The 23251-nt window shown below is 35.5% G+C and overlaps 1 protein-coding gene across 1 annotated transcript in view; it reads left to right on the top strand.

Moving 5' to 3' along the window:
- The window catches only part of CSMD1 (CUB and Sushi multiple domains 1), a 1314206-nt gene that overhangs the window by 809741 nt on the left and 481214 nt on the right, over nt 1-23251 (top strand). Inside the window, exon 7 of the mRNA XM_075498045.1 lies at nt 9276-9353. Within this exon, the coding sequence (XP_075354160.1) occupies nt 9276-9353 (78 nt within the window). The remainder of the gene's footprint in view (nt 1-9275; nt 9354-23251) is intronic.

The following is a 23251-nucleotide window of genomic DNA, read 5'->3' as shown; positions in this document are numbered from 1 at the left end:
CTAGAAAGACTGAGGCACTAGGGTAAAACAAACAGGGCACTTGATTGGACTCTGCAATCTGAATTAAGAAAATACTTTGTTTCAAAACAGGAGTACTCAACTTCAAGAAAATCAGAGCAATGAAACTAAAGCAAAAGGAAATTGATGAATTCTGCACTATACTGAGATAAATTTGCTAATTCCCTTCAAGAATAATCCTATGAATGGTATTGCAAATACTTCATTGTTTCTTACTGAACTCTACAAAATATGTGAAGCTGTGTCGACCTTTGTAATAGATATCTCTCTTCCACTGTCTCAACATACAAAATACTGAAAATATTAAATTTTTTCCTGTACTGTAGCAAAAACAGAGGACTGTTCCTTACTGTACTGTAAGTAGCAAAAACAAGAGGACATTCCTGTACTGTACTGTAGCAAAAACAAGAGGACATTCCTTAGCGTGACACAGGCTTAAGGCTGGACAGGAAAGGCCCTGCTTGTGATCACCAGGTACTGGGCAATATGCTGTTCCTCTTCACCTTCAAATATTTGTACTCGGGAAAAATCTGCAGTGAAAGACAGCCAAGAGCTGAACTCAGCAGAGCAGCAGCAGAAGCAGCTTGAGGAAGTACCAGCAGATGATGTCAGAATATTTTAACTTTGAGTGGTAGCCAGTATTTGAGGCCTTGCAGGTTATTTCATGCAGGAAGAAAAACTGGCAATATACTCATGTATTTGGGTAATTGGGAAAAAAAATGTTATGTCATCCAAGATGTACATGAGGACTGTTACAAAGAATGTGCTAGAGGCAAACAGCAAGTGTTAGATTTCTTGTTATGCAACCATGTAAAGGTATTCTCAAGGTATAACTATATTAGATCTAAAAGACGGTAAATTAGATTAAACATGATACTATGTTAAATGAACTGCTTTTAGTATCTTATCTGGCTTTGATATGACTTGTGTAGTGCACACCATTTACCTGTTTGCACACATGCAGTTAAATGTAGGTGTAATCAATTAATTTCATATGCTAGAAATGCTAGAAAACCCCACCAAGGTCCTAGCCACTTACTGTTTCTCAGCCAAATGACTTCTGGTTATGGGTTGCTATTATGATATAATAGAAAATAGGTTTAAAAAGGATCTTGACAAGCTAACCCTATATCAAAGAGCAGCCAAGTATATTTGACTGTTGTTTTCAGACCTTAATTTAACATGTTCTTTAAAACCTTTAATGGCTAAGATTCCACAGCTTCTCTGGGTAATTTGTTCCAGGGCTTCATCACTCTTGCTCTTAAAAAGCTTTTTTCTTCTGTAACCAAAGTCTCCCCTGCTATGGATAAAGACTGTAAGTTATTGTTCCAGCCCTACTGGAACTGCAGAAGGTATCTTTCCTCTTTGCAGTTCCCTTTTTATGCTTAAAGTATATCATAACTCCTCAAAATCCTCTCTAGATTAAATTATTTCTCAGTTATGCCCTACAAATGGACAATTAGTTGTGCTTCATACTATCTTTACTTTCAGTTCACTTTTCCATGTTTTTCTTCTTACTAATTTCTATCCAGTCGTCTCCCCTAAGCAAAATTACACAAGCAGAGAATAAGACTGCAAATTCTTGGTGCCAAACACTACCTGCTACCTTGCATTTGTACAGCTTTTGGCTCATTCATGATTAGTCAAGCAATCCTAAAAAAAGACACCTTTTACTTGAAATTCATATCCACCCTGAAAATATATGACAAATAGATACAGACTTTTCATATTGAAATACAGATAATTTGGAATTCATCTTAAACTGCAAATTAGAAGTTCTCTCCAAAACCTTACATATCAGGTATGAGGAACCCATTTAAAATAAAACAAAAACTATTAAAAAAAAGCTTCACAGTGGGAGAAGCTGGGTCTGAAAGATGACTGCCTCCTACCTTCATATTGTCTGTGTAATTATTAGTTATTACTAGACAATTACTATCAGAGAAGGAAAGTAAGTTCCTCAAGGAAGTAAAAAATCTGAGTGAGTTTTACCTTTCTGAGAGAAATTTCTTTGGATAATTTGAGTTCTTTTTCTTTCCAGTTAGTTTTACATTTGAGTGGTAATTTATGGATGCATAGGAAGTACATGTAACTGTTTATTATAATTTTCTTTAAACTTTTTGTTGTTGTTGTTTTAGGTAGTTTTTTAATCTTTATTTAGTATTTTCTTTGAGTTAGCACAAGCTTGTACAATGACGGAAGGAAAGACAGATATTAGAAAGTTTTGCCTTATTAGAAAGTTTTCCCTTATAGTCCCAGCAGGCAACATTCTCTGAGAAAACTGAAACTCTCTCCTACATCTTAGAGGACACAGAGCTGCCAACACTCTGTAGGGCCTCTCTCAGTGTATTTTCAAATATAACTTCAAATAAGATTTTATTGTTCCATAGAATACAAGAACATAATAACCCACAGTAAGAAGTACGTCATAATATATTAATAGAATTCACAGAAAATTGTATTTCTTACCTTGAAATTATACCTGAAGAACTTGTATATGTTAAAAAATTTTTTTGTTAGCTCGCAAGTTCCTCTTGTTTATAATCAGTGGTTCATTCAAAAGTGCCTTCCAGTGTCAGAGAAAAATTGTAAATACATTGAATTTTCTTGAGAATTCTGACAGTTGTGTAATCCTTAAGCCATGTAATTAAATTGACTCATGAAGAATTAAAATGAAAGAGTCATCAGAGATCAAGATTTAAATTACCAAGTTTACTTTTGGAAAGATATTGATTCAGTCAGGGTTAAAAATTTGTATATAGCTGTTTTGGTGAATAGTCGTAAACTGTTCGGGTAGTACTTCCAAAACTGCTTATATACACCAAGCTTGATTCTCTATTAGTTTGTACTTTCTACAGTTATTTGCACCTGTGAAATATATGTATTTAAAAACTATACATGTGCAGAGAATATTTGAAAGACTAACTGCTTCATGATTTTATTTAGTCATGTGTAATTCTTAAAAACACTGTTTAAAACTATAATGAAAAAGCAAACCTTCAGATTTCATTTTCTTGAGCAATTTGGAGTATACCTGAGGTTGGAAGGGCAGTTTTCAAAGAACCATGCTGGGAAACAAAACTATGGAAAATAAAAATATTTTTAAAACATTCATAGTTGTACGAATTGTAGGAAACCATCCCTGCTGTAATGAGCTGCTCTGTATAATATGCTTTTACAATGTAACAGCAGTAGAACAATTCTTTTGTGAGTTACTCTCTCTTAGAAATGAATGTAAGCAGAATAAAATGGAGAAAATTTTCGTTTTGAATTACAGAGAGGTAGGAATGTAGAGAAAGCATAGTATACTGATGAGCCTCATGGCTCTAGAAAATAAAGCTGATACTACCAATGACTGTTTTCACTTTCAAAAATAACAAATTCAAGAGTCTTTTAAGATTTTTAAGGTGTACTTAAGGTACATTATTTCTAAAAATTCTCACTAGAAATATATGACTTTTACAAACATTTTTATATTTCCAGTTCTCTGAGACAAAGAACAAGAAAAAGATGAATATGCGTATTTGGGTATGGTTCAGCCTTAATGAAAATACACTGATTAATAGATTTTTAAAGTCATAAGACATCACAGTTCATTTTGAACATGAGCAATGCTCCTCTAAATCTTCTCCCTAATGATAAAAGTTCATTGAGTTCTTAAAACAACTTCATTGTAGAAAAGGATTCACTGAAACAGTATGTAGAAAAAATGTAATTTTCTCCTCTTTTTGCAGTATTTCTGATCTACCATTATATAGCTGATTAAAAAAGGAACAAAGAAAATTTCATTAAGGCAACTCTTTGCTATTTATTAATTTTAAAAAATCAAATATTCAATGAGTATTCTTTGAGCTAAGAAAACATTATAATGCTTACAATATGCTATATAGTAATGTGTTTAAAAAAACCACAAAAGATTAAATCATAGGTGATTTTAGTTAACAATAGTTTTTTATAATAAATTTGGACTGGGCATATAAACATTGTGTAGAAAAGATCTATTCCACCAGATATACACAGGTATAACTGAAATCAGAATCTGACAACCATAACCAAATAATTTCAGTGAGGTGCAAATAACCCATAATGGGTTAGAAATCTTAGAACAAAACTATAATCTTACTGAATGATAAACAAAATATTACACTACTCCTGTTCTAATTAAGTAATCTAACAAAGTTAATATGAAATCTAATATTTATGTGAATTTGATTTGAATATAAAACAATAAGTGTCATATAACCCTGATGTTTCAAGGAAGATCTAAAAATTGGAACAAAAATAACCAGTCTGCATAGAACTGGGGATTGTCTGACTATCCAGGCTGATAGCTTGCAGAAGCACGAAGCTGTGCTGAGAGGTTAGTACTACCACAGCAAGCACATGGTGTGTCTTGGAGTGTAAAGGCAGCATGAAAGTTCAGCCCCAAGGGTTCTCCAGCTTCAAGACTGAGGACAATTTCAAACTGTGAATAATAGTCATGTTCTGTAGGAAGTCCTGAAGCTTCTTCCCAGAGAGATAGTACTCATCAAGGCCACAAACAGCTATCTTGTCTACAAGAACAGGATAAGCTTCCGAAAGAAGCTAATCTTCCATGTGCAATAGAGGCATATTTACTATGATTATAACAATGTCTAAATGTATCATAGTACAGGTCATAGTCTGCTAAAGTAATGTGAAGAGATGTACCAAAGTGAAGAGATTTACCTGCTGAATGAATTTTGGCCTCTTTCTTCAACCCACAAAGATAGACTTAGGGAAGCATAAGAGTAGTCATGAACATTCAAAAAAGGATCTATCTAACCCCATGCCTGTCTCTACCCATGGCCTGAAGCAGGTTTGCAGACTTCTTGCATCCACATTTGCCAGTGCCTTTTGGCAAAGAGTTTCACGTCTACTACTTCTTGTATGAAAAAACACTTCCTTTTATTAGTTTGAATCCTTACTCTTGTTAGCTTCATTTACTGGCCCTTGTCTCTTCATTACCTAGTCAATGGGTCATGAAAGGTCTTTTTGAAGTTCTCCAGACTGCAGTCTGTATATAAAACTTCTTACTGAAATTTATCTGAGCTTAGTTATTTGTGAACATTTTGCTTAAACTCATTGATTATCTGAACTTTCTCAACAATATTAGGTCTTGCTTACCCAAACGTATACAAATGTTTTAAATAGTTAATGTTCTCTTTATTTTCATCTCTTCTCTTCACTTCAGTGAACACAGACAATTTGCCAGTTATATTTTATACTTCAAATGCCTTGGGCAAGGAAAATGCACAGGAGAATTAGCTTTCTAGGACAACCTTTTTAATGGCAAAATGGCAGCAGGTCTCAAATGTATCAAACCATCTTTATTCAGATACAGATATAGATTATTATTATTTTAAAGTAATCTAATAAGATTTTTAAAACATTGCATACTAATTTTTTGGAAGTACTTTTTCACAAACAACAAATCTGAATGCAATGTATGTCTATACTCTCTCTATATATATAAACACACAGAAGTTTCTCTGACTGAAGGTAATAATTCTCTAATATCCTGAAAAGACATAGGCACTGTCTTTCTAATGTCTCACTGCTACTTTTATTTTGTTACCCTCCTATTTGTTTTCAACCATTGAAATTTTACTTATTGGTTCATCCTGGGCAACTGGCTCTAGGTGGCCCTGCTTGAGCAAGGGGGTTGGACAAGAGGTCCCTTACAATCTCAACCATTCTGTGATTCTGTGATTCTGATCCTTTCTTAAAATTATATTTCTGCTAAATTGTCATAATCTTTTCTGCAAGGTAATTGTGCTTGGGGTAAAATATATTTTCTTCACACAGGTTCAAATATATTAGAAACTAAGAGCTTCACAGAAATCAGAATAGGTTTGAAAGGAGGTTTACAACTTGAAAATTTTACTTTAACTTTCATGATCCATTCAAATAATGCCAGGCATATATTCTTTTCATGGCTGAGTTTAACTTAGCTATAGCAAAAAGTTAAGGAATACCACCAGTGCTTTCCAGTAGGCTGATAAGATTGTTTTGGACTTCCAGTGCTCAGCTCTGCCCTCCTCCCTGACTCTCATCTCATCTCCAAAAGAGTCTTGAAGTTATGATTAACAGAAAAGATGAAGTGAGTTAATTCAGTTAGCTTAACTGAATGTTTAAGTGAAGACAGCAGAAAGCTATGCAAATTTTAAAAAGTAATCACTTAAAAGGTGGAAAGTGCTGTTCATATCTGACATTATTAACATAAACCCATTCCTCTTTTTGTGCCATTAAATGGCAAATCATCTTTGAAATCAGGAAAACCTTGTTAATGAAAGAGCAATCAGAAAGTAGAAAAGAAGCATGTCAGAAAAGGTATTCAATTGGTTACAAAAAGTGCAATTTAGAGTATTTCTTTTATGTTACAGAAGAGGTTGAACTGATTCACTCAAACCACAGTGTTCAGTGGTCTCTATTTCTCTTTCAGAGGTTGAACAGTTTGTATTTTAAAGACTATACTTGCTTAATTCTTTTTAAAAACTGAAGAAAATACTACGCAGGCCACATGCAAAAACTTGCACACAAATATAATAGAGGCAGAACTTTGGTATTTATGTCTCAAACTATCCCATTTAACCTCATGCATCCCTACGTCTCACAGATACCTACATTTGGCTGTTAAAGTTCTCCAGACATAAAAGCTCATGTCACCTAATGTTACTGTCTAAAATGTAGGGATCTAGCTTGAGCAAGTGGTATATGTTTCTGTTTATGGAGGGGAAAAGGCATCTCCAGAGGATGATTCATTGTGCCTATCTTAGAAGGGGATGAATTGCCCCCTTGAGGTAGCTATTTCTCTTCATAAAACATACATTTTAGATGACTGAGCTTAAGTATTGTGAATCCCCTATCTAATGTTCTTTCAGAGAGATACAGAATGCCTTTTTCTTGACATGTGAAAAATCTCCAAGGATGGAAACTGCAGGACCTGTTTCAATGCTTGACTGTCCTAATAGTGAAAAAGTTTTTCATATATCAAGTCAGAACCTCTCTTGTTTCAATTTATGTCCACTGTATTTCAAACTAAAGCTGATGGGCATCATTTTTCCCCATTCCCAAGAAGCGTGCTTCAAGTATGCCTAACAAATACCTTCAAGAGTGAACTCCCACAAGGAACTTGAGTGATGATTGCCACTTTCACCCTAAAATAGGGTCACAGGAGAAAGAGAAGGAGGAGAGTATAGTTCTTTTCTCTGTCCACTGTATAACTCAATGTTTTTACCACTCATACATGAATGTAAGCAATGTGGGTTTTGAATCCTCCAAGAACTGCTCGCATGTTTTATATGACACAGATACTAATAAATGGTGAAATTCATGCTGGTGGAGGGACCACAACTCCAGATAATATCCCAAATATTCATTACAGGAGTTGTGCTGTTCATTTCCCATTAAATACGGGATCATTTTAACAGACTGGTTATGCAGCCTAAGAAAACAGAACATAATGTGGCACTTGATGGAAATTTTAGTACCTAAGCCTAGAAAGTCATTCTAAGAAAACCATACCTATGAGGTTTACCCTTCCAGAAGCCCTTGGGGATATTAGCCTTATTGTCTGCATTGATGTCTCTGTATAATGTGTTCCTGTCTTAGAACAGAAAACACCAGACTGCTATCAAATCTATTTCATCTCATGTGGCTACAATTGTGTTTCAATCATCTTTCATCATTTGAATACCTGTTTTCCAGGTTTACACATAAATGTCTGCACTTGCAACGTACATAGCACAAAAAGCACTTTCTGCAGTGCTTGCCCAATTTCAGCACTTAAGAAAAGCCTGCTTCGCTCTGAGGTTACAAAAGCAGCAAAAGTCCAATATATAAACAAACACAATGTAATCACGATTTTTAATGTGCTATTTAAAGACATGTTAACTTGTTGTTCCTACCACTTCAATTCTTAGAAATATTTTCATACAGATCAGTGTGTAGTGTCGTAATCATAAAATTTATCCCATACATTGACAAAAAGTATAACTGACAATCTGTGGTATTAATTAATATATTTATATAGTATGCGGTACAAATTACAGCCATTTTAAAAATGTTTGAGTTGATTTTTTGTTTCTATTTGTATCTAGGATAAATAGCTGCATTTTAAGGTTATTAACCACTACAAGCTCTAGGAAAAAAAGTATTCATTATGAATCAGGAAAGGATTACTGCTTTTTGCAATTTTTTTGTTACTGACATGCATCGTGATGTTGTTGTTAGCATTCTGATACATAAAGTCAGTCACTAGCTATTTTGCTATTGCTACTGATTTTTGCACAATAGTTTTGCATTGTCCATGCTTGTTTCACAATTATTTTCTATATCTGATTTTATTTTCAATTGATCAGGTTGTTCCCAAGCTACAGAACTAATGAATTTCCTGTGAATGTGTCCTATATTTTTACCCTTTTCTCCTACCATTACAATTAAAATTCTACCCCATGTGTTCCTTAATGTATAATTGCACTAGTTTCTGCTCATGTCTCTTCCTACTTTGCTCCTGATCCCTCCTATGGTGCCCTAGCTACTTAGTAGGGGTAGGCTGGGAGTTTATCAGCCATTCAGCTGGCTAAACAGAAAAACAGATATTAAACCTCTGATGCATCTGTTCTCTCTCACAAAACTTTGTCCCTTTGAGAGCTCTTGCTCTCTTTCTCTTTCTAATACAGTCAAAATTGGCCTGTAGATTCAAAAGGGGTTAGGTTAGCCAAAGAATGTAACATACTGTGATCCTATAACCTTAATATCCTTAGGAAACGGAACTAAAACCATGTCTACTACTGAAGAGTGAATCAAATAAAAGCAGATGTGAATATCACATTTAAAGCTTGTGGTCCTCAGATATATGTGTATAATGTACTGTACATGTTATATAACAAATAACTTTTAAAAGTGTTTAAGATTTTGCCATATGCAGTGGCAAACATAGGAAACCCACACATGTAATTAGGACAGGTTTTTCTTTTCTTTGACCCTAAGGAAACTTGAATTCAAAATATTGCAAATCCTGATAATGTCTGTTTAAAAATAACATCTTCTGAAACATGATAAATGGTTGTATTTTTGTAAAAATGTATTTGGATTGTCACAGAAACTGCAGTTATTTTAATCTGCTTGTAGGATTCCTGTGTAGCTTTGCATTATTATAATGTATGATTTGGCTGCTATATGTCCTTTCTACAAGGTTTAATAATGAATAATCTTTTTGTTTCTTGTTTTCTCAGTGAAAAAAGCAATTGAACTGAAATCAAGAGGAGTCAAGATGTTGCCCAGCAAAGACAGTAACCACAAAAATTCTGTCTGTAAGTTGTTTATACCATTATCTTTAGTGACTGCATATATCTTCTGGAGTTCTATTAAATATAAAAATCAAAGAGAGAGGTGTTGGGAAGCTATGGTCATAAAATGGTTATCATGCTTTCAATTGTCACTGAATTAGAACTCTGCTGGTAATACTGAGGGTGTAGAAAGCAGAATATGGTGTTGCAATGTCTGAAAAATATAGGTATGCAGAAAAAAAAAAAAGCTATATCAGGATATTTTTATGTATCAGGATATCTAGAATTTGGAGATGCAAGGCAAGTTAGCAAATCGAGGCAGAACAGTGCCATATAGACTTTATCAGTTCTGTGCTGGGGGCAATGAAGGTATCTTAGCATTTTCAGGATCTAAGTTTATACTTTCTGCTATTTTTTCTTACCCTCAGTTGATATCACAGCTCTAATTCTTCCCCCTCCTTGCCACGCTATGTCCTGGTGACTGCCTCTTTCCAGTCCTGTGATATAGCACAGCAGGGGTTAAGAACTGCTGTAATTCCCAGCTTCTCAAGAAGATGGAGATCACAGCATCACCTTCCCTTCATTGCATGCTTAGTGCACTCTGGAATGACGTCTGTTTAGTCCCTCTACACCTTTTCCCCCATATATAGTGTAAGGGTAAAATCAACATGTTATCTATGGGACTATGAGGCTGTTATTTTTTTTGAGCATCACTTTCCTTGAACAACTGGCAATCTGAGTAGTCTTCTGAGAGCTCTTTCTCCGTTAATCAGGACAGTCTTGAACCAAGAAAAATAAGAAGATAATTTTATATTTTGGAAAGCAGAGAGTCCCTTAGCCCAAAAAAAGCCAGAGTGTAAGCCAGTGTTCACCCACAACTCATTAAAAGTGCTTGTATAATGACTAAGATGTATTTGAATAAATTAATTCTTCATGTAATAACACTGAACTCAATGGAGTGAAACCCAGGCTGTTTGCCTCATTGTGTGCTATTCTGCAAGTACAGAGAGAATGAGTGTCTTGAAGGCTAATGTCTAGGGGATATGATTTCGTCTCTGTGTTTCTGCAGTGCATTGTTTAATGCAAAGTGGGTGTTTTGGTATGCTCACTGGAACAAAAGAGGCATGATAATTTTCTGCTTTAAATATTGCACATTGATGGTGTGGCACTCAAAAGGAACTTTTTATGCAAGATGTAGCAGAAAAAGTTGATCCATCTCTTTGGTGTTTGTATCTGAATGGGTGATAATTTCATTATTTATAAGTTACTTCTGGGAGCTGTGTGATCTCTGCTTACACTCTCAGAGCACATGCTGTCAGACACCACATTTAATTACAGAAAGTGGAAGTAAGACAGGCTATGGAAGAAATTATTATAAGGCAGTCTGCTGTTTACTTCAAATGTATTTGGTCTCTTTTCTTTGTGTTTTGACTTGTGAAGCTTTATTATCATGTCTCACTTTTCAACATAATTTTAAGAAGTGATTATTATTACCATTAGTTTCACATATATGATGCTTATAAAAATGATAAGATTAAAATACAAACAGTTGGATTCAAATGTATTTTGCTGCTCTTTCTGACGTAACCCTTTAGTATTTAACCATTTTTCTTACTAGTAATTATGTAGATGGAAAAAGTAATTGGGAATTCAACTTCAGAGAACTGATAAGAATGGCTATTACCATTTGATGTCAATTAGCAAATCTAAAAAGTAAATTAAAGACTTACACCTCTCCCCATTTTTATATGTTAGATCTTTTTAACATTCTCTCTCTATAAAACAGAAAGCTTACTTTTGCATTTTGGTTTATGGGGGGTAGATGGAATGTGAATACTGGCATGGCAAATGCTGTGAGTGCATGCCCTGCGACCCCAAGATCTGCAGGTTTCCCACAGCTCTTCCTCCCAAGCACAACGTGACAGCAGCTGCACAAAGCATTTCACAGTAGCACAAGTCTGTTAGGATTTAGGCAGAAAATGTTACTAATGTACTGATAATTCCTTATGGAATGCAAAAGAGTATTTCAGTCGTGTACAGTCATATCTCATTCCTCTCCTCCTGGGCCTGCCTGGATTCCTGGATGCTTGCTTTCAACTGCTCTGCCATCCTTTATAGTCAGGTAGCAAAACATGGCTTTGGGATATAGGTGCCTTGGTAGATTTACTATGAGAAAAAAATCATTATATATTGTGTCACTCCCCAGGGAAATAAGAGGTTTTTGCTTTTTTTTTTTGCTTCTTCGGTACACCTGAAGGAACCATATCAAGTTAGTTGGTTGCCAGAATACTCCTGCCAGCTAGTACCCTTGAGCAGTGGGCCACATGCAGTTGAATCATGATTAATTTATGGGAGGAAATGGGAAAAGGATGGGAAAGATAATTGAACTAAAATATGGTCCTGGTTCATCCAAAGTGTGAGCTGGCCTACAGGGGGCTTAAGTAGTGCACTTGGGAAAGTTTTGGAACAGTAAACTGGGAGAAAGTAAATGGACAGGCAGGTCTAATGGTTACTTTTTCACAGTTGGTCCTCATTAGTGCTTGAGCTGCCACAAACGCTGGCCAAATCCAACGCTAAGCATATTTCCCCTTGGTCGTCTGAATCTGATCTCTCAGAGGAGCAAGGAGAGAGTTTTAGTTTATGAATATGCTTAGGGGAAGCAAATCCAATTACATCTGGTTTGGTGTCCATCTGTTTAGTTGCAGGCTCAGTCTACTCACTTTTGTTCCCTTACTTAGTCATTCTGATATATATGGTACATTCCCAAAGGAAGGTACTTGATCCATCTTGCTATCGTCACTCACTCTCATTCTAACATGGAATAAGCCTGCAGACTCTGTGTCCCTAATGACTGTGGCTTTTTCCTAAAACTACTATGACTATAATTTGTATTTTAACTGATTAGATAAAAAAATAATGTTGATTGCTGGCTCTTGTATGAATATGTTTTCATGGCAATATTCCTGCCCAGCAACTCTGTCAGAGAGTGATTATTACCTCTAAACATCTGGGCACTACCTCTACAGTAGAGAGATCGTACAGGGAGCATCCTGTACATCCAAGAGAAGGAGAGCCCTAATGAAGTGGCCCATAAGGACAGACCATCATGAGGCAGCCGCAGTCCTTATAAAAGGCTCATTTTCTAGGCACATAGGAGACCAGTAGTTTATCTTTTCAAGTCTAGCCTCTGATACATACCAGCCAGTTACCGCTGGTCATTCCACATGCAAAGGGTAACGAGTGAGTACAGGTCTTGATCTCTTCAGGACACCAGTTTACAGAATATTGGGAAGGCAGGGCCGTAACTGCAGACTTGCTACTCAGCACCTCTGTGAATCTTTGGCCCCTGCGCAGCCCACAGCAGTCCAGGGGCAGAGCAGGGTTAGGAGAGCAGACAGCCCTAGCAGCCCCTAATGCCCCCAGTCTGAGTGCTGCAGTCACAGGGCAGCCTCTCCTTCCAGGCCTCCTCACCAGCAGGAGGACAGAGCACAGGAATGCAGCAAGCTCACAGTAAATGCCAAGGAAGTTCAGTGAGGTGAGAACCATCATATAAGGTGAAAAATGGAAATGCTTGTAAGGCTTATGTGGTTCATGCAAATCTGCCAGTGCAATAATGCTAGGAGGGGGAGGCAGCAGCAAGAATGAAGTGTCTGGGAGAGCTGATTTCCAGAGCTTGCTCTTGTCAAAATACAGTGTGGATAGTGGTTCAAGCCACAAAACACAGGAAACTGCAGGGAATGTCTACATCCTGGAATAGCAACAAAGATTAACAGATGAAGTCTGAATGATTCTTTAAAAAATATGTCATTCATATTGCGCCATGTTAACAGTTCATAGTAATTACAGAATATTGAGTGACTTAACCTTTGCAAACGTTTAGTGTGTGAACTACCACCATGTTTTACAAAGTGAGAGATCTGCAGGTATTCACTGAATAAAAACCTCTTAAACTTCACTAAAGCAATTTCAGGCTTCTGTAGTATTATTTGAAAATGTACTTCAGAATATCAGGAAAACACATGTTAAATGGTTTGAAGAGCATGATTTTAGCGTAAGATTAATACATCCTCTGAAAGCTTAGCTACAGAGTTTATCCAAACAGTTCTTCACCTTGAAGATGATAAAAAGAGCTATTTTAAGACAATGATTTTTGCCATGTAGAGCCAAAGAACAAATGAGTTTACAGACTAAGTATTGATTGATTGCAGCACATTAAGGTAAATTAATGGCACATGCTGTTGAATCTATAGTGATTAACACCAAAACAGGATTACATTGCTAATTCTGTGTAAGAAAGAAAGAATGACAGCAGTCATTATTTATTTTGTTATTGGGTAACTCTGACAAAAATGGCTTAGTACATTGTAATGTAAAGTAAAAATATGTTCATGGCAAAATTTTAGGATAGAATTTTGTTGCTTACCAATATATTCCTCATGTTTTAAATAAATTAGCAATTTCATCTTCTTGATATTTGGCTACTGATAAATTTAGTTTGATAGAATCAAAATTATGACTAGTAAAAGTTTTGCTCTTCAGTTAATGAAAGAGTATTTCCTTAAGAAGGGCAATATTGGACTAAAAAGTTGCACTTAATAGTGCAATTTTCTGACTGGTTTGTTCTTATTCCTTAGTAAAGAACCATTTATTTAGGAACTTTTCTATCTTGAAAAGATCAATACTTAGAAATGAATTGCAAACCAATGTGCAATCAACTTAACAAACCAATATAACAACTGCTGAAGGTCATCTCAAGTTACAGTTATACAAGATAAAACCATTGCTAATTACTACCTTTTTGTAATGAAATTTATAGCTTGTCATGATATAAATATATTTTTTATTATTATGTTCAATATTTAAGTTATATTTGTCATTATTCCCCCCAAATTATTTTATTGGTTAATTCATTTTTAGGATATTTTTCCCAAATTGTTTTAGGAAGAATGAAAAACTATATAACAATTCCATATTATTATTTTTAAAATGCACATGTAATGGAAAAATTTCCACAAAAAATTCTAAACTTTTTGTTTTGTACTTGTATTGTATTGAATCTTCACAGGTAAAAACCCATTTCTTATTGAACTTGAATTTTCATAGGCTATCACGCCCTGTGTCGGGATCAAATCATAATCAAGTAATACTGTTAAATATTCATTTTTCTGACAGTTTTCAGTCTCCAATTTAAAACAAACAAACAAATAAAACAACACAAAAGCTATCATCTCACTCTCTGAAGTTATAATCTAATCTTATTTAAGTTTAAACTAGTCAAACATAGCATCTAAGGCTCCATCCTTAATTTAAGAAACTTTGCATTGGTGATGGGATTGATCACCAATAAACACAATGCGAAATAAAACACCCAAGTAACTATAGGTGATTGTGTATCAAAAGATCCTATGCTTTGGATCTTGTGTGCTTAAGAGCTCTCAATATGAAGTCTGTTTTTTGCTGTGAATATTTTAAATATTACATGAAACTATATTTAAAAAAAAAAGATACTAACTAAGTATGAACACTAAGATAAAATACAATTACCTTAGAAATTAAAAAAAAAAAATAATTATCCTGCTGGCAAGTAGATTTTGTCTGCTGAAATTCCTCAGGCCTGTGCCCCTTCAAGCAAGCACGAATTTAAAAGCACTAGAGAAATAAATATAACATAAATCTATCTCCTTGATTGGTCTCACTGTCAGCTAAAACAAGTAAAGCAAATATCAAAATGTTGGCAGCTTTCAGGCTTCCTTTTATTCTGGGGCACACAGTAGTGTTTGTAAGTTTTTTGAAGAAGACTTTGGGGGTCTGTTTGCCTTGTTCTGATGTGCAGGTGATCAGTTTGCCATTGCTTCTGAAAAAAGGCAAAGGAACAAGAAAAGGACAGCATGTCAAGAGACATACTTCACTAATTTTTGGGGAGGGAAATACACCAGCATTGTGTTTTATAGTATTATTGGCTTTGTGTCCTTTAAAAAGAGAAATTTCTAATTGCAGGTCTTAGGATTTCCTTTTACAAATATCACTGTCTTTTAAAACCTTCTGTTTCCTGGGCTTTTCATAAAGCATTGCAACACAAGGGTGAAAAGTCACGGGATTCATCTGTAACTCCTTTCTGACGTTTGTTGAGCATCTATTCAGCATCTTCTGTGTTTAGTGGCAGATATAACACTTCTCTCATAAGGAAAACAGAGACCTTTGCCTAAAACTCCTTCACCAAGAAAAGGATTTGAAATACCTACCTTTAAGATTGAGATTCCTCAGAGGAAGCCAAACCAGAAGACTGTTGTGTGCTAAGATCAGTATGGCGGTGCCTCTTTCCCATTAGTTTGTATAGGACTTCTCTCTGAAGATCTCAATGTTCTCAATGGAAGTTGCTCTGTGCTTGTGTGTTGTATTGTATTACATTAATTTACAGGCACTGAAAGGATTCTTCTTTGTAAGTGCCCAACCAGAAGCTTCCTAAATGCCTACACAGTAGCATAAACTCTCCAGCCTTTTCAATCATGAAAGCTATTTTTCATTCTTTCAAATCCCACAGCTTGAAAAGGAAAGCATTTTTCAAGTTTGTGTTTATATTGTGTGTCTCTGCAAATGGGAGAAAGGATCATTTATAACTTACTGATGTATTAATTACAAGGTTAAGAAACAAAGCTTAAATAACTAATATTTTGTGGGCCTAGCATTTCTGCAAATATTCAATTTTATTTCAAAAAGCCTTTTTACAGAAATACTGATCATATGTTAAATGTTCAGTTAAAAAAAAAAAGAGGGAATTAATACTTAAAACACTGTCACTTTTATACAATAGGTTAAGGGATGGATCCTGGAATCTTTAATATTAAAAGTATCCTTGTTATATATGTATATATACATATATATATACACAATTGTAGATAAATACATAACACATAGTATTCCATTACACCATGTACTGTATGTCTAATAAGAGATTAACGACTCTTATTTCCCCTTTTACTGAGTATTATAGGGTGAAATTGGGCAGTAGGAAAAAATAACTGCAGCATTAACCTCTAAGAGTTTTATAAAGCTTTACTAAAACAGGAGGGATAATTACCCTAATATACTTTGTTCTATCATAGAATGTAATAATACAGAGTTGCCCAAGTGTTAAAGAATTTAGGCCCTTCAGAGAAGATGAGTATCGCTATGAAATGAAATTCTACAGTGCTATTTTACTAGATTGTATAAATTGCTTCATAAATCAGGTTAGTAAATTATACTTGGTGTTTCTAAATAAGCCTTCATCACGGCAGGAGTTTAAATATCTTTTAAAATACTATGCAAAAATCTTGCTGTGAAGAGTACTGCCTAAATATATTTGTAAAGAAAAGCATCACTTGTAGCTACAAGCAAAACAAGGTGCTTCATCAATTATTTAATACATCATTTGCATATATAATTTGTAAAATACCTAGAAGAAAGCATCTATTAAAATATGTAAACCAAGATGTAATCTGATTGAATTATGGATAGTTAAAATGAATTGTTATCCAGCTAGGAAGCTGAAACTGCCATTAAATAATTTTCGTATACAATTATAGAACATTACTGACTATCCAAAGTGAGCGTTCATACTGTAGGCTAAATTGACATTGAATTCTGTTATTTTCAAAGTCAAAGATTTAAGAATAACCAACCTGCTTTTAGCAGTTACAATTCTCTATAAAATAACTATTCATATGAAATTTAAATGTAAACCTGAATAGTTTTATATAGCTTTGTTGGCTTACCTCCCTTGCACAGCTCTGTTAAAAAAATAGATATGTGCAATAAATAGGTTGGAAAAATGAAGTCTCTCTAGATTCAAATAATGTATGTAAATTATGAAAGCATTCAGAACTTGTGAGTGGGTGAATTCAGACTTCTGGAACATAAAAAACATTAAAACAATTTTAATTAAAGGAAGACGTGTGACACTGGTCTATGCAGTGAAGGTGTGCTGCAGAATATAGATACCCTCACTACCAAGTCCTTTGGAAGTGTCAGAGACTTCCCACCTCCTGCAAGGAGATTGCCACTTTCCACAGAGGCTAATATTACAGTTTTAAGAGTTTAACACTAGCTGCATAGTTCATGCATGTTGAGTATGTGTTCAGATCCTGCTTTTCTAAATCCAGGTTGTGGGAGAATATCTTCAGAATTTGATAGAAGGTCTTGGACTATTTTCCTTCTTCAGAATTTGTTCTTCATACTGTGAAACACTTCAGAAAATAATTTCAACTGAGTTGGCACAGCATCTCACTGTCAGTTGTTAGCCTGTCACACCGGAACGTATCTATTCCCGCAGCTCTTCTGAGCAGAACTACAAAGTGCCAGTATCAGATATGTTTGGAAGAGGGTTAGGTGACAGCTAGTTCATCAGCTTCAGACCAGTTTGAGTCCACTACTCCTTCTTCACTTGGAAAAAGGGAAGTAAAAAATTTACACAACACTTGAACAATGTATCAATTTCCTCAATAATGTGCATTGAAGAGCTTGAAATATTTTTGGAATGGGACCAAAAAACCCAAGAAGGAACTAAAATGGAAATAAATACAAAGGGTTACATTTGGAAGGAAAAGGCTAGTTGCTGATTTAGGGGGAGGGGTTTATTCAACATTATGTGTCCTTCCACTGAAATTGATAGAACAGGTTGTTCTTTAAAAAACAAAAAATGGTCACTCAACTACATAATTTTAAAAGTATAAAGAACAATCTGGAAAAATCCCAAAATATCTGGCTATGTTTTCTGTTATATGTCGGCATACTTGAAAAAGAAGGGACTGTAACTATGGTGCTCTGGCTTGTATGTGTGCTTCTATCAGACAGCTGTTCAGACAGCTTTTATGCTGTCTGAACTCGGGTAAGAGTGACAAGATCACTTTCTCATATATCAAAGTAATGTAAGTTTTAATATGCATGATGGCGATCAAAAATGTTTAATTCTAAAAAGTTTTAATCTAACAGGAAATAATTATATGTCAAAGTCCATATTGTTCTGCTAATGCAACCATTTCTTTCATTTCTGTTACCTCACTGTCACAATATTTTCTGCTTCAGGCTCCTAACATGAAAGAATTTCTCCCACATAAGCAAAAGAGATGTGTGAAAAATGTATGCATATCTCCCCTAGTTTAGTGCTTTTGAACTGAACTCTGATGCTCAATGTCTCTGCTAGAGGAGCTATAAAGTCAGTGAATTATCAAATTAACAAGAGCAAAACAGTATGGTTTCTCTAAGCTGACATTTCATGTGGCGTATATTATTTTATTCAGGATGCTACTTTTTATTGCCATATCAGCTTTTCCTTCATGTTTTTGGAGTCACATGGGAAACCTGTTTTGTACTGAGAAGTCATGTTTCTACCAGGCCTTGTTTTCAGAAGTCTGAAAATGCATCTGCAGTACAGAATAGCAGAGGCTAAAATAAAGTCCTTTGTCATAAACGACAAGCACTTATGTTAAGATTAAAAATATAGCATGAAGCAACACCACCTGCTTGGATATTACTCTATTGTATCTATGGAATAGATTAAAAATTGAATTTGCATTTTAGCGTATGAAAGTTCCAAAGCACTTAAGCACTTAAAATACAGTTTTTGTAATTTTTTTCTTTGTTGTTTTTCAGTTAAATTAATCATAGTCATTTCTGGTCTAGTCCTGAAGCAGAAGTGCTAATGTCTAAGATGGGCTTTCTCATGACAGAGGATGAGACTTTTTGGAGAGACAGAGCTTGTATCCTACATCACTGTTGATGTAAAAACAGAACATGCCCTGAATTTCAGTCAGGTTTGCTATAAAATCATTTTTATGTTTTTCAGTGTTTCAGTTCATATTCTCCCATTGCTCCTTGTCTTATTGTATGTATTGCATCTTAATTTTGTTCAGAGCAGCCCATATGGTGCTGTGTTTCAGATTTCTTACCAAAACAACGTTGATACACCAGAGTTGTGACTATTGCTAAGTAGTGCTTACACAGTGTCCAGGCTTTTTCTTTTTCTCATTCTGCCCCACACAGCGAGTAGGCTGGGGGTGGACAAGAGTTTGGGAGGGGACACAGCTGGGACAGATGACCCAAATTGACCAAAGGGGTGTTCCATGCCATATAACGTCAGGTTTGGCAATGAAAACTATGGGTAGTCTTTCCATGATAGCCATTGCTAGGAGGCTGGCTGTGCATTGGTCTGCTGGAGGGGAAGTAGTGAGTGATAGGAGGTACTTGGGAGGTAGCAAGTGATGCCTTTGCATCACTTGGGGTTTTTTTTCCCCCTCTTTTTTTTCCCTTTCACCTCTTAAACTGTCTTTTTCTCAGCCCACAAGTTTTTTACACATTTTTGCTCTTCCAATACTCTCCCCTATCCCACTGGTGAGGGGGTGAAGTGAGTGAGGGGCTGGTGGATGCTTAGTTGCTGGCAGGGGTCAACCCACCTCAGTGTAGAAACATTTCACTAACCATAATCTAATTCCTTTACCGAATTACTCTCTTCCGAATCTCTTTGCTCCTTCCATGCTCTAGCCCCATTGTCATGTCATGTTTTTCCCTCTTTATGTCTTTACACAGTCATTTCTCAGTCCCAGCCTCTGCCCAGAGAGCTTCAGTCTCTCTCCATCTCCTTATTCCTTAATTTCTCCCATCTGCTAGTCTCTCTTCTACCCTCATTTCTCTCCTCAGCTCTCATTTATGATTATCGACCTCTCTGCCATTCTTCTCCCCAGCTATCTCAGTGTCTTTCTTTTCCATACCAATTTTTTTCTCTCTTGTCAAACTCTACTGGTACTTTCAAGCTTTCTGACAGTTTCCTTTAAATCCAGCTCTTGTTCCCTCTGTATTTGAATCAGGCAACTGGCTTCTCCTCTCAGGAAGGCCTGGTAGAAGAAGAGTAGGTGTCTCTACAGGAAAGGCCAGCTCTCAGTTCACCACCCAGAACTGGATTTTCATTGGTCTCTGGAAGTGGAGAGTACTACAGGGATAGCACACTTAAAAGTCTTTTAGGTTTTGTTAAATTTTACATTTATTTGCGATGTAGTTGCTAAAACCTGTTTCTGTCAATCACCTTGAATTATTGTTTCCCAAAGGCTTCCCATTTGGCCATTTTTAGTAAATGTTGGAAGAGCAAAATGCACATCCTTGATACAAAGGTCACTTTCGCAACAAATATAAGTTTTGAAGTATGGTGGTGCTAATATATTCCATGGAAAAGGTAATCTTTTTTTTTGTGGAGAACTGGATTTTTCTCCTGGATCTCTCAAAAGTGAATGAGATGAATAAAGAATAATAATTTCAAATTAATAATATTTAAACAAGAATAAATAAATCCAAGGCAGACACCTGAAAAAGAAAATTTAAGCCCCAACAGCCTCTCTTTGATAAAGGTATGTAAAAGTGAAAGAAGAATTTTTAAAAATACATTGCTGAGCAACTTTAAAACAATTGAAACCATCAGCCCTGCCTATAGTAATTATCTCTTCTTTGTTCCTGTTTTGCCATCCACTTAAGTCCCTTCCCTAAAATGTGTAACTAGACATTACTACTTCAGGCTTTAGAGAACTATTATACAATCTCACTGATGAACTGCTGAAATATTCAGGATAAGTGTCACAGACATTTATCAACTAAAGGCATGGGAACTCAAAATTCACTTTTTGGGGAAACTGATAAAGCATATATAGAGAACTGAAGCAATAAAGCAAAGACTGCATATTTTCTTGGATGGTTTTCATTAGAATATAAAAAAAGTAAAGTAAAGAAGTGTGACCTAACAGTGTATCAGTACAGGATAGTTTAATGCAGTCTAGTCAGTTTAATGTAGTTTAATGAAGTCTAGGAAGTTCCCTGGATTTCCAAAGATCCCCAGTGGTGGTTTCTACTGAAATCCCTATAGGCTGTCCACTTTGGCTGGCTCCTTCCAATTTTTATTGTAAACTACGCAGCAACCAAGCAGAGGGCACCACTTGGGTCCTAATGTCCTCAAAGGAGGAAAAGCTTGCCTCACAGTCATCTGGATATGATATACAGGGCTGATGGCACATGAGCTCAATTTTACACATTCCGTGATTTTATCCCTACTTGAGGAATTTACATATGATCTCTGCTGTATGTGGCACAGGTGTGACTTGTGAGTTATCTATGTTCTTGCTAAGGTATTGACTTTGTCAGTTAGGCTAGCCACAGTTAGCAACAACATAAACACAGAATAGAAATGTAATTAAAAAGAAAAAGGGAAAATGTAATCAATATCTTTATTTCACAGTTTAACAGAAAAACGAGTGTTTACACTACTTCCCCATTTACATGTAAATGTAAAAGCTTTCATACGGATATAACATTCACACACATCTCTACAAACATTTCTACAAGGTCTTAAAAATATTCTCCCTAGTAAAGAGTCATTTAGGTTGTTTCAGTCAGAGTGTCAGTGGAAGAGAGCTTGGTAGACTTTGTGTTGGCTTCTTTGCTTCTTGTTCCTATAGCTTCATTTCATTAGTGCAAAATCTTTGGTAGGCTCTTTGTTAGATATGTTGTTTTAGCAAATACCCATTTTGTTGGGAAAAGTTGCCTACAGCCCTGCAATTCTGTTTAGTCGAGTTTTTCTCCCTTCGAGTTTTTGCTGCCTCCTGCTGACTCAATATGGGATAAGCACTGATAAGCTTTCTGAACAGTACATTTAGCTAGAAATAACAGAGGGTATAGATAAGAGAGAAAGTCTCTCTTGGTAAAGAAATTAATGTGGTAAAAATGTAAAAAGCAGGAAAACTGATGATAAATCAGAATAAAGCCAACAAGACCTTTTGGATGAAAGTTAGAGAAAAAGAGATGTTAAAGGGACGTGACACAGTTTGTTCTAACAGCAAGCTTATTAACACTTCAGGCTTCAAATGCTGTTCTCTACCAACTAATAAAAAGAGCCCATCTGCTACACACCAGGTAACTAAAGCTCATAAGGAAAAATGCTTGGCAAAAGGAGAAGAGACAAATCTGTCCAGTTAGCTGGAACTGGATTATGGTATTGGAATTCTCCAGTACTATAGCAGCTATTTTGCATTCCATATTAATGATTATATACATTAAATACAAGTACACCAGTCCTATTGGTCTGTTTGCATCCCTATTGCTTAGAGCATTTCTGAAATGTCTAATCAGATCTAACAGTAAAGATTTTAATCCTCTTTCTCATGACATATTTTAAATGCAAAATAATAACAGCATGATAATTATAGGTATATTGGAGAAGCATAGTGCCTTCCTCTCACAAAAAGTAGGAACATCTCAACGAGTGACATGTTGTTATTCTTAATGCCATATACTTTTAAAGCAATTTCATACTCTTTTCTCACCAAAATATATTTACATTACATTAAAATAATGGTTTTGGTAAAAATTAAAACCTAGTCCTAATTTTTCATATTGTTGGTAATGTGTTCTCCATGTCCATTAGTAGTCCTGGCTAATAGTATAGATAGACTGTGTTTAAGGGGACAAGAGAGTTACGTCGTCTATTTTCTCTTTCATTTTTCTCTTTCATTTCTTGTATAGATGGAATGAAAGGTTTATTAAGGTAGTTGTGTGTTATTATGCAATTTAAACTATATGTTAAGCAGTTACACATACACGTGTTGCTCTACCTCAGCAATCAGATACAACTTTTATATCTCTTGTCTGTACAATAGAGCCTATTGGCACTTTCACCCTTGCTGAAAGCTCTTTAATTGATAAAAGCTCAGCTAGAATCCATAGATGCCTCATGAGCCCCAGCTGCCTTCTACTCCCCCTTGCAAACAGTGCTGCTGTGGGTAATGTGTTCCCCTGGATTAGCAGAGTAGCATGATCAGCCTTAATGCTGGTAGAATGTCATCAAGTCTCTATAGATAGTAATACACAGAGAACAAAAAGATAATTATAGTTGTCAATATTTAAAAGCT

This window comes from Mycteria americana, chromosome 3 (assembly GCF_035582795.1).
Source record: "Mycteria americana isolate JAX WOST 10 ecotype Jacksonville Zoo and Gardens chromosome 3, USCA_MyAme_1.0, whole genome shotgun sequence".
Classification (NCBI taxonomy): Eukaryota; Metazoa; Chordata; class Aves; order Ciconiiformes; family Ciconiidae; genus Mycteria; species Mycteria americana.
Note: the sequence above shows the minus strand (reverse complement) of the source record. Positions and strands in the feature narration are given on the sequence as shown.